The sequence below is a fragment of the Strigops habroptila genome, chromosome 4 (assembly GCF_004027225.2).
Source record: "Strigops habroptila isolate Jane chromosome 4, bStrHab1.2.pri, whole genome shotgun sequence".
NCBI lineage: Eukaryota > Metazoa > Chordata > Aves > Psittaciformes > Psittacidae > Strigops > Strigops habroptila.
Window position 1 is genome coordinate 19,948,927 of NC_046358.1, and position 12,999 is coordinate 19,961,925.

General features: G+C 36.9%; 1 protein-coding gene across 1 annotated transcript in view; it reads left to right on the plus strand.

Annotated features, from left to right (window-relative positions):
• NUDT14 (nudix hydrolase 14) overlaps positions 1-12,999 on the plus strand; it is a 61,965-nt gene that overhangs the window by 15,914 nt on the left and 33,052 nt on the right. Inside the window, exon 2 of the mRNA XM_030483515.1 lies at positions 12,231-12,274. Within this exon, the coding sequence (XP_030339375.1) occupies positions 12,231-12,274 (44 nt within the window). The remainder of the gene's footprint in view (positions 1-12,230; positions 12,275-12,999) is intronic.

Consider the following 12,999-nt stretch of genomic DNA (forward strand, 5'->3'; position numbering starts at 1 on the left):
TAAAATTTAGCTGTTTGGAAAATGTTGTCTTTAGTGACTTGGGAGTGTAAGTGCCATTTTCCAAAGGAATTTGCAGGAATTGGTCTCACTGAATTTCCCTAAGGCTTTATCAGGTAGCACAGCAGAAATAATTTTGTAATCTTAGGACAAATATTGCAGTTTTAATCCCACCACAGAATATGGCATTATTCAATAAAGGCGTTTAGATGTTATTTGGGGTTTCTGGCATTTGCCTGAAATGACAGTCGTTCTGAGTAAAGTCTGAATTCAGCAATTCCATCTTTCCAGTGGGTGCCTTAAAAGTGAAGGTTATTGAATGCTACAGAGTGCTTTCTTAAATCTTATTGTTTGTGAATTATTATACATTGGAGCAGTCATATAAGCCTGTGTCTCTTGTTCCCCAGGTTCATTTATTACTGAACTACAAAGGCCTTGTTTGTTTGTTTGTTTCTAACTCAATGAATATGTAACAATTTATACAAATAAGGAAAACTGAGGAAAAAAAATGAAACACAGAACACATAGGAGTTCTTAGCAGCCCTCTGGCTGAGGTATTTCCCTGGTTTTATTTTCTGAGCTGGAGCCAGCAGATGTGTCTCCTGTATCTATATTTCTCAGCCTCTTAGGCACTTCAGGGAGTTTTATTTTTCATTTCCTTGATGTTCACCGGATGTATAATGTGTACAATAAACAAAAAAAAAAAAAAAAAAAAAAAAAAAAAAAAAAAAAAAAAATTTCCATGCTCCTTTTCCACAGGGATGTGCTTTTAATGTTAGTATCACTTTTGCTTGTCCTCATACAGAATTCAGAAGACAAAACATTACAGTTCCTGATCACGTTTTACCCAGGAGACATGTCTCAATTGCTTCTGGCTTCTGATCTTCTTCAAAGATACATGTATTGATTCCACTGAATGTCATCAAGTCTAGTATGTCTTTAATTATTTGGCAGATCATAATTGTAGAATGTGGGACATGAAATTACAGGTACAGTTGTCCCCTCTTTTGTGTGGCACATACCTTTATGCAGTGGCAACGAGTGGCAATGGAGGAGCTTTTTTGTGCTGAGTTGGCTGAGTCACTATGTGACATCTTTAGTGTGGCTCAGTGTGTGGTTGCAGAAGTGTTTATGCTGTTTGCATGCAGGAGACCATGCAGAAAGCAGGAAAAGAGAAGGTGATACTCTTTTAATGAAAGTGCTCATCTAGGTCAGATTAAGCAGAAAATACGGCAGAAGAATTCTCAGTGGTTTAAATTTCCTGAGTAATTGTCCCTTTGATAGTAATTTCGCAGGGAATTTTTCTTCAACCATAACAGAAAAATACTGGGAAAAGATTACAAAAAAGGCCTTCGCTGTGCAGGTTTTCAGCAAGTATGGATTTAAGTAGCTGTATGAGATGTGTAATATATCTGTCTGAAAGTACAGTACTTATTTACAGAACAGTATTTTGCTGTCACGTCAGCTGAGTGCACAGTTTGCAGATGATATTCTCTGTTAAAACTTCTTTCATTATTAAGAATATATTCCTTAACTATGTCCAGACGAGGTTTCAGATTTCATGTTTTACTGTAACTTTGTGGAAAAAGCAGTGTTAGTAATTTTGTAAATACAGAAAGCGGGTGTTCCTTTTATCCCTGCAAAATAAGAAAGTGTGTCACAGATGTCAAAGAGAAAACACAGTTTAGTGAAAATGGGAAATAAATCCAGCAAATTCAGTAATATGACAGGAATTTAAATAAAAGAGCAGTTGAACACTTACTTTAAATTTTGTCATTTATATATAGTAATGCTAGAGTCTGAAAACTTTTAACTATTAGCAATTAGTCCCTTTCATCAGAATTGGAGTTAACTTAGTACTAAGAAAGCCCCATCTGTAGCTCAGCTTATAACCTTAAATTATATTCTGACCTGTCAGTACAATCATGTGAGAAAAGTCATAAATTTGACCTTTGTGCATATCGTGTTTCTTAACTCAAGCACCATATCCTTATTCTTTGTAGTATAGATTTCAGTATGCTTCTATGTATTTGCCGTGGAATAAAGTGTTTGATATGTAAACGCAATTATTCTTAATAATGATGTATATTAAAAACAGAAAACAAGGCGAGAAAAGATATTTGACTTAATTTAGTGTACTTATATATGCTTAATTCTCATGTTTTATAAATTTCCTGCAAAGGTAAGTGATCTTACTGATAGCTGAACGCCAAGCTAAACTGCAACAACTCCATTGTTGAAAAGTACACACAAAAAACAAACTGTGACCTGAAAAGTAAACTTCCAGAGGATTATACGAGAAAGTTTACTTACACATCAAGTATCTTAGTTGTAATTGTTCTGGCAGTTGATGTACATAGTATGAGTAGAGTGGCTTGGCCCAGTTTTGCATTAACAGTTGAATAAATTAATGCTTTCTCCATTGTTTATTTTACCTCCTAAAGTGTGAAAAAATTGCACCTTTGAACAGTAAACTCTATTGCCATAACCATCTGTTTGCAGTTTCATTACAAACTCCTACCAGAATAACCCTCACTTTGAAGAGAAAATTGATATGGGTTGTAAAAATTACAGTCTCTGACCTTAGATTTTATGTCTCTTGAGGTATCTCTGGTGTGGTCTCCACTGGTATACATTATGATTTCTTCAAGAAGTACCTTTATGTATTCCAGTTAATGTCAGATAAAAAGTCAACTCCATGCCTTAGAGTTTGGTATCACTAGAGCTAAGCACCTCTGTCTCTTGTTTCAGATCCTTATACATAAAATGAGTGTAGTGGAGACTGCTGCAACTTTGCGCAGGCCAGAACTTCTGTGTCAGCTGGAACTGGCATGTTGTTCTGTAGTGTATAGGATAATTTGTCCCCATGAGCTTAGTCTTACTTCTGAAATTGTTAATATTTCAGATTAGCAGCAGTATATGTGCTTCAGATAGAATGTTCGATTTTAATGTTGTTGAAAAGTCATCAGTTTGTGTATTTTTGGATGCAGATTCCATGAAGGCACTAAAACCAGTCATTTCTAACTCAAACATTTGAATATGGGAAGTTAAAAACTGCAAAATGACATTATTTGTAATCATGATGCTTTTAAAATAAACATTCTGGACAGTTTAGTGATGAAATCTTACAAGCTTTGTTTAAAAAACAAACACTCCCCCCCTTCCTCTTAAGCTTAAACAGTGGCTTGTTTAAAAAAACAGTAAAATTCCATAACACTTAAACTCTTTTGAAGTAGTTCTTCAACATCAGCAAGTAATTCTGCAAATTGCTTTTGAAGATGAGGCTTTATTTACTCCAGCATGTGCAGTCTGATGGAGTGGATTAGTGGGTGTGGACTGAAATTGTAATTTCGGCTTTTTTGTGTGCATTTGTCTTTCTCTAGAACACTTCTTATCAGGTACATCTCTATCTTGGAGTAGCTTTGAGTAGACCAGGGCTGTCCTGTTTAATAGTCATTGGTGAAAACTTGGTAGGTATAAAATGGCATTACATGCATATTGACTACTAAAAATCTATTTTTTTTTTTCAATCAGGTTTTATTGTAGAGCATTTTTTTCCCTATCACATCAGTTCCCAGAACCAGCTTGCTGTGTAGTAACACAAATGGCAGTCATAAGGGTAGAGCAGAGATGTGCAGCTGGGGTAGAAAAAGGGGCAGGCTGGATTTTGATTGACCTACACTGTTGCAGGACTGCACCCTAGGACTAGGTGACTTTTAACACCAGCCCCTTCCCCTTGCATTTAAATTGGTAGTTACGTAATTTGATAGCCAGGCATAAGAGTTCCCTAATACTGATGTATACTATACATTCAAATGGGAAGGGCCAGGCACTCAACTAATGCAAATTAGAATTATTTTATTGATTTTTTTTTTCTGTAACTGAGTTGCATGGTTTTATGCCAGCTGAAAGTGCTTCCTTTCATTTTGAAAGATATGTAATGCTTTCTATGAAATCTGTAGTTATGTGAAGACAGCTTTCTTGCTGCTTACCACAAATCAAACCTTTAAAGCAGACTAAAAACCTATGATAAGTCATTATTTCAGACAGATTTCAGATGCAGAATAGTCTCTTCAGGAAAGCATTTTTCTTTTACATGAAAAAGCTGAATATTAATTGTCCTTGAATTTTTGACTGTTCCTTTGTGTTGTTTTTATGTGGTTGAAGATTATTAGATACAGCATGGCAGCTCTCTACCTTCTGTAAACAAAAAAAGTACCACCCCACTAGTTTATTAATCCAATAAAAATATCCAGCAGGGAGCAATGAAGTTTTTAAAGCATGTGGAACAGGTATTTTGGTTTATTCTTATTTGGAAAACATCACAAGTCCGAACTTGCTGCAGCGGTCTTTCTCTGTTTGATTTCCGTTCTCCATAAAGGTTTCACCATATCATGTTGACTACTAAGGTATTATATCTTTAAAAAAAAAGTCCTGTAGTGTGGATTTTTGGGGTCAAAGTGCTGGTTTATTTTTTTAATGTATTTGCATCATTTTTGTATGTGACATAGTGCTTGAAAATATTATGAAAAATATTCAGATAGTGCAAGGTAATTTGGTCACTAAATGTGCAATAGGAAAGTGAAGAGTATAAAGTATTCAGTCCTGAGTTTGGCCTGGAAGTACAGCTTCTGTAGGCACATCATTGAGGACACTGGAAACATTAGGTATTGATTGCATACAACAAGAAGTATAGCATTAATAATTCAGCTGGCAAGAAATGGTTTATATTAAATTATAAATTCTCATCTGGTTCCACTGAAAACTGCTACAGATGTGGCATCAGATTCCATTAAGCTGAAAAAAGAAATGTAATAAGGAAATCTCAACTGATAGGAGCACTTACTCTCTAGTGGGTGCAGAAAGGAAGGGAAAGGTTCATTTACAGAAGGATGAGGGCTTAACTTTTAGTGTCCACTATCTCCTATCTTGCTGGGTTTACCATAGGGGAAGTCCAGTCTGTTTAGCCCAAGAATTGCAACTGCAGGAGAAGCAGCAGCTAATGCACATCTTCAGGGCATATTTTCACATTGTAGGAGCATATATTTTATAAACCAAAACGTACTGAATTAATGAGTTGCTTTTATTGTGAATTTACCTCTTGGCAGCTTTTATTTGCAATAAAAAGGAGAATACGACTGAAAAGCATTAAGCTAAGACCACTTACGGAATGAAAAGTGGCAGGAGGCTGCAGGAGCTGGCTGCGTTGGTGTAAATCTTTGTCTGTCTCCATGAGTCAGTTACTTGACTCCCCAGACATGCTGCTCATCTGGATTAACCTGGTGAAACCCCATCTAATAAAGTGAAAAGTTTGGTGTTCTCTTGCTACGCGGCCTTGGGCAGCAAGTAGACATCTCAAAAGAGAATGTACAGTGAATTTCCAGATAGATGCATTGATGGGCCCATTGATATTAAACTGTGTAGATAAATTTATAGGAGTTTGGTGGAATGTGAAAAGAAGTGCAATAGAAAAACAAGTTTTACATGTTTTTGAGGAAAAACATACCCTTGTAACTTTTTTTTTTTTTTTTTTTTTTAATAACAGAAAAAAGCAAAATGTGGTTATTCCTGTAGGGAGTTTTACACTGTTTTCTCACGTGTAAATCATTAAACATGGACTGCACACTTGCTTGGCTTTGCTCACTCTGGTTTAAGACCGTTATTTGCCAATTAATTCTTACCTGTTTTTCTTTACTTGTAGTGTTAGTATTTTCTTGAATGGAGAATGGCCATAATCCCTTTGCATTAAGGACAGTAACCACTTTTGTGTCTTAGGAGTGTGGAAGCAGAGGAAACGGAGCAATGAGGATAGAGATATTTTTATGTTATAATTGCTTCAGCTTCTCGAGTTGGATTTTTTCACAAACATGGAACATTTACCTCTTGGATGACTGCTTTAAACCCAGTCCAACTGGTAGAGGCTAGGGGATCGTGACTGTTGTTTGTCATTTTAACCCTCATAATTCATGCATGTAGCTTATCTATACCATAATATAGTTGTCGTTTTTTCTTAACTGCCACTGTTTGTTTACACCAACTTTTGTCTGGGCTGTAACTGAATTGTAAGATCATTGAACAGGAACTGTTCCCACTACATATGTTTAGTTCCTATCACAATGGGTCACCAAACGTCATGTTGTCTCTCCTGTAATGTAAACATTAAGAAGTTAATCATTGTCATGGACAGATTTTTTTTCTCTTTTAGTGGCACATGTGAAGTTAGTTTGCTTATTTTGGACATATGTCTTTAGCATTTTAAGTGATCTTTCTGTGTGGACTGTTACCAGTCTCCTCAAAAATCTAATACAAGGTATGATCCCTTTTTACTGAAGTGGTTTTGGCCATTCCAACTTTGTCTGTTCAGGCAGAAGTTTTCTGTAAATAAACGTGGGAGATGACAGGGAAGTACCTTTAATTTCAGTTGGGTTTGAAATTATTAAATACTTATATAAGGCAAATAAGATAGGAGAAGCTTTATGTAGATTTTGGACAAGAAGTTATTTCAATCAGTGTAGATCCAACAAAAAATTTGATTTGTTGAATGGTCTGAACTCCCAGCAGAGCAACCGCAGGAAATCTGTGACTGTAAGGCTGCGTGTTGAGGATTTATTTTAGACACTCTTGTGTGATGTTGTGAAACAATTATTACATAAAGGAAGCATGTAAAGAGGGTTTGTGAGTGTTCTTGCAGCTGTTACACTAACATGTTTTCAGTTTACTCTTCATAATAAAATTTGTAATTAAACCTAAGAAGTAAAAACCTTTAATTGCACGCGTTTAGAACATACATACATACAATTTGAATGTAGGTATTTCAGAAGCTATCAGTTACTTGTTCTATACATAAAACAAGCAATGAAAACTTCTCTGTGCAGCTGCTGGACTTCAGGACTGGCCCCTTGAAAGGAGACAGATCAGTGGCTGGGTAGGGCTTAGCCTTTCTCCTTGGGAAGCCAGCTATGACATACTGTTTCTATATTATGAGAAATAGTGAATAATTGTTTCTCATTCACCATCTCTATGTCATTTGTGATTTTACAGACTTCTGCTATGTCATCCCTTAGCGTGTCACTGTACCTAGGTTACCTTTATCTGCATGGCTTGGCCTGCTGCACCACTATCCCTTTCTCTTATTTCTCTCAAAACTCAATAGCATTGTAAAATTGCAGGTCTTATTTGTAACTGGGGCACCACAACTCTAATTCACTTTCATTATTTATAAACAGCTTCCATTCTTTGGGAGAGTTCTTGAAGATGGCCCTTTTTTAAGGGCATGCATCTGTCTCTCTAAAATTGTGCTTAAGTACTTATTCCCTCCATTTGAAAAAGCTGCATCTACAGAGAAATTGAGAGTCCCGGCAGGGCTGTACACCTCAGTCAAACTAAGGTGGGATTGGTTTGTTTGAGTTGGGTTTGTTTTGAAGGCCCACATAGGATCAGTATAACACTGAGCTGAGTGTTAGTATGTGTGAACACACATTTACGTGATGTATGTGAGCTGGCTCAAGAGCTTCTCTGCTGGCAGACCATGTACGGGTGCTGCCATCAGGGAAAAGATGAAGGCATTCAAGCTGCCCCAAATGAAGAATAGAAGGCAACTCCTAGGTAACTTGTGTCAGAGCATGTGCAGGGTCTGTTGCATGTGAAGCACGCCCAGTATCACCATATCAGTGCCACTGAATGTTTCTTCTTACATCATTAGCGCAGCGTGTCCTTTTTATCATCTTTATTGGGTAGCCTAGAGTAAGTCTTAGCCGAGTTTCTCCTTGTAAGCAAAAGTTGTCCTTTGTGTAGATATCCTGACGCCAATTTGACCATGTCTTTTCAGATGTTGTCTAAGGCAGTGGAGGAAAGCAGAGGACAGCAATCTCTCTGGTGCAGTGATTCTTCAGGAATTTTAATCAGAGAGTGTAGGTGGGGAAAAGAATGCTATTTTGATCATAGACTGCAGGCAAGTCCAACTTATCTGTAACAGACGGTGTGAACAGGCTCCTGCCTGTAATTATGGCAATGAGCAGGTGCAGGAAGAGTCTTAGGAAAATGATTTGAAGGATGGAAGCAGGACAGATCAAGTATGGGTGGCATCATAAACAGCTCCGCTGGTACGAGTCACATCTGCTGAACTTGCTTCCACTGTCAACACTTCTCCAGCAGAGAGGTTTTTGCAGTGCGCGGTTGTCCTGGAATCACTTGAACCAAAAGGGATTGAGTTCTCCTTGTGCAGACTGTCAAGCTGGTGGCATAATGTTATGATCCTGTCTAAGCTGTCAATGCCATTATCAAGTCAGTCTTGCAGATAAGATGAGCAGGACCTGTGACATTCTGTGCTTAAACCACGACACACATTCAAGTAGAATAGAAGTGGCTATCTGTGCTTGCTTGTCAGAGGAGGACCGTGCTAATTTGAATCCTTTTTGGAGGGATTGTCTTTTGACACTCTTCAGCTGCCTTTTGTCAAAGGCTCAGTAGAGTATTGCTGTATGCTTCCTCAGTTCTTACATTTTCCTTTCGCTATTAGAGACAGGATTCTAGGCAAGATGGACATCTCATCTGACCTGATACGGCTTTCTTATGCAATTTGTGCTTATGTAAGTAATCTGTCTTCTGTGTAATATGAAACAAAGCCATCTCCTATGCTGCCTCTCCTGGAATACAGCTTTATTAATTTACGCATACTATATGCACTAGTTCAGCATTGCAGCATCACAGAACCTGACCACTGAGCACAGAACTGGAGTGTTATTACTTTGTGATTAAAGATTTACCAAATCAAATATGTAATATACATGGTTGTTGCAATATCAGAACTGCTATTCTGCAGATAAAAACTAATATAAAATACTTTCGACATATTAGTCAACATCACAAGACCCATTTCCTATTTGAAGAATATTTTTTAAAGTGTTTCTCAAATTCAGTAATACACTCCTTTTTCCCTCCCATCATCAGTGCTTAGATCTTGCAGTGATTAATTATACTTATTTCTCTCACTTCATTGAGATTCAGATCAAAGAACACATTGAGATGCAATCAAAGAACACTTTGATTGTTCTTTATTAGACATTAGAGAATTAACTGTTTTGTAATAATGCTAATATATATGTTTATTAAAACGAAGAGTGTTAAGGGTTTGAGAGAGCTTTTGTATTTCACAAAGATACCTCTCTTTTTGGGGGGCAGTGTTGACCATTGATATCTCTTGTTCTTTCCAACTATGTTATGGTGGTGATAGGAGAGCATTGTCGAAGGCCAGAATATGTGGAGTGGAACACTTTAACAAGTAATCAATCATGGCTACTTTGCTTTTAAAAGCATGAATCTTGAGCAGTTTCAGCAATTTATGTTTTTGTCTTAAAGATAGAGATATTACATACAGCTTGATATAGTTGGTTAGAAACTGGTTAGAATTAATGTTCTGTAAAGTATGCAAAGCAGCATAAGAACCATTGGTAACTGTTTACATGCTATTAATAATTAGCAACCTTCATACTAGTCTGTTAGGAAAGAACCACACATTGGGTACAATAGAAACTCAACTCCATACGGTTGGGTTCAAATTACATTTGACTTGGACAATAGGGCATGAATGGGACTCATTTGAGTTTCTGCCACTGTAAACAATGAGATGTTGGAATGTTTCATTTGTTTATTGATTTATTTATTTGGACAGGTGCACGCTGATCGTATGAAATAATTTTTTATTCAAATATAGGCAGAAGATAGCTTAACTGACATTGTCCAGTCAGAGTGTATGATGATAACCAACATCTTGTTTGGATGGACTCAAATTAATTTGGCCTATAGCTGATTTTGAATTTGGGTCTTAAACTAATCAAACATGTTCTAGAGAAAGTGCTTTGTGTGCTGTCCAGCCTCTTAGAAAATAGAGGGTTTATTTTTTGAATATGTTCTTTTTAGATACTAAGTTCCTTCTTTCACTTTCTGTTGAAAGTTATGTGCGTGTCTGTGAAGTATATTCTGTTAATGCTAATGGAGCTCATCCTTGAGAAGAGGTCATTCAAATCTGATGGATCCCATCTGGATGAGGATGATTCTCTAGGGTGTAATTTTCCTCAGCTATTTGAAACCCTTTCATAAGTGCTCCAAAGCAATCAGGTTCTATAATTTGCAAAATGATAGCAGGAGGAAAGAGGCAGGGAGATTGTTGGTGGGATCATACGTTAGGAAGTAGTATCACAGGACTAATAGCCTAAATTAATGCAAGGAGAGCCTTGATTCAGGCTGTTTTATCTTCTCCATCAGCTGTACAACTGCATTTCTCCCAAGTGAACACTTGAAAGGAGAATGGATGGTGGTAGCACATCTTACCATTTGGGGTAGGGGACAGTTGAAACTAGAGGAAAAATATGAAGGTACATGCAGAAAACATTCTCCTTGGTCCATGTTTTCCCAGCTGGCTCGTGTCAAATGGAAAATAGCAGAGCAATCTGCAAACAAGAGAAAATCTCACAAATACACGTCTTGCAAGTAGAAATAAACCTACAAAAGGACCTTACACATTTAATACCTTAAATTATCTTGCCACACAACATAGTCTATGCTATTAAGTTCAAGTGTTGCAACTATGTCTTGTATCATAGTCCTTTCAAAGTTGTTCCACTATGTCTCACCAGGTGGAACAGATTGGATATATACTCAGTTTGATAAACAGTAGCATTAGTATTTTGGTTCATACTGAGAATTTGCTGTTATTACTTCTCTTTCTACGTTATATTGCATTTAAACTGTAACAGGGCTTCTCTTGTAATGCATACGTTTGATTCCTGTCAATGCTAACAGAAGGTATGCACAGACACCAATGGAAGAGTAGATTAGAATTTCTCTTGAGGTGGACAACTGTTTATAATTAGAGTTGTGGGAATGAAGAAAAACCAAGCTAGCAAGCAAGCAGTCACTCTTCCAAAAAGCTTGGTAAACTTAAAAAGCTCAGGAGCTTAATCTCTGAACCAGAGTGCTTGTTATCTAATCCCCACCAGCTGTTGTGTACTTGGTAGCCATGACATCTGTAATAGAGCCGAAGGGCCTGTCTATATTGCTTGGCACCTTTACCCACCAACTGAACTTGATTCTTCTTTCATTGCTCACATTTACCTGCTTTAAGTCATTAACCAGTTGCTCAGGGTTTGATCATCTATTTAACTGTACTTCATAATAGAAAGCTTGTGCTGCTTTTCACGTTAAGCGTGGTTCAGGTATGTAAGTTTTCAGCAGGTTAGTTTTTGCCATGCAAATAAGAGAAAGGTATCAACCAACAGAATTTCCTCTGGTTGCATGCTGATCCTTATATAGACATAAAACTGACCTAGGAGTGAAATCTTCAGTTGTATTTCACCTGAAAAATACTGTCACACTTCTAATAAGCAAGGCGAAGAATTATATATGTGTGTATGAATAAGTATAGGTGATCATAGAAGATAGAATATAAATGTAGGCAGCGTACATGTTCATTATAACTGTGCAAGAATGCTTGTTTTCAGGGATCAGTTTAATCTATGCTACAGTGGATGTCATTCTTTTTAAGATCGCATGGGGCAGAAATTGGCTCAACTTGAGAAAATAATTCGTTTTATGCTTCCCAGTTCTTGGGTGAGTGCTGTGACTTCAAGCCTACTATTAGACAGAATCCTCACCACCACAAGCAGTGCCGAGTAACAGCTGTTGTGTAGAATGGAGCGTGATCTCCTCATGTTAGGCCTATCATGGACAAAACTACTATTTTGGGGCCTTGTAAGGGGTTACAGGGAAGGATGTCTTGTTCCTGGATCCCAAATTAGTTTAGTTAGGAGGTAGGTGGTGAGCTGGCCTCCTAAGGTAAGACCATTTCCGGACATGGAAGAATATGGATCTATGAATATGGATCTATTTTACTGGTTAAAACTTAGCTGCTTAGAGCTTCCTAGTACCTGAATGTTTGAATTTGGCATCTAAAGTTGACACTGTAGCCAAAATTGGGCCCAAAGACTGCCCTGGTCTTAAGTTAGCTAATCAGCATAATATTGTGGATCTAAAATTTTGAACTGTCCTAAGGCAGTTCTCAGCATCTATAGTACTTTCTGTCGAAATCCAGAATAATGGTCTCATAAATAAAAACAGCTATACCAAGTTTTCAAAGAAATGCCTGTTAAATTTTGTTAGATTTTATTATAGTATCTTTTCACGTGGAATTAATTTTACTGATGGATTTTTGTTTATTTTTTTTTTCCCTTCCCCAGAATGGCACTAAGAAGGTCTGGGATTTTATGAAGATACATGACAGGTAACAGATAGAACCAGATTATTTCCTCTGTCTTTCTGTTGTATTTCATAACTGTATTCTCTTCTATTGGTCAAATCTTATTGATGTGGAGTCACTTCTTTTTCCCCCAATTTAATCTTCAATTCTCAGTTATAGCGTAATACTTGCAGATAGTTCTCTATTATTGTAGGCAGAATTAGCAGACATTTTAAAATCTCCTCATGGTTCATGTTTTTGGTCAGTTGTGACTGTGCTTGACTTCAAATATTAGAGTTTTGGCACATGATGTATTGTACATTTTAATAATTACATAGAAGGTGGAACTGAAATTTGAATTGTATGACAATTTTTATTTTGAGCGTGAAGGACTATGCCCCTCACATACATAACCCTGTTGTTATTGGTGCCATTAAATGGCCTAGTCCCAATATGTGCCCATACTCTCTCACCTGTGAATATACAATCCTGGGTATTGCCCTAATATAAAGACTGTTAAAAAGCAATCTAAAGTTATGGTTATACTGTTTGATTTTATTTTAACTTCTTTTTTCCCACCACTGGCAATTACTTGGAATAAGGTAGAAATTCTGGTTTACTTTTGAGTAAATCCTAGTATTATGCTAGCTTTTATTTTAATCTGCTCCATCACTCCTGTATAAGGATTTTCTTAGTCAAAGCCTAATTAAAAAAAACTTCCCGAATGCCTGAAACCTTTCAGGCTCTCCATTCTGTACACCAAAGATGCC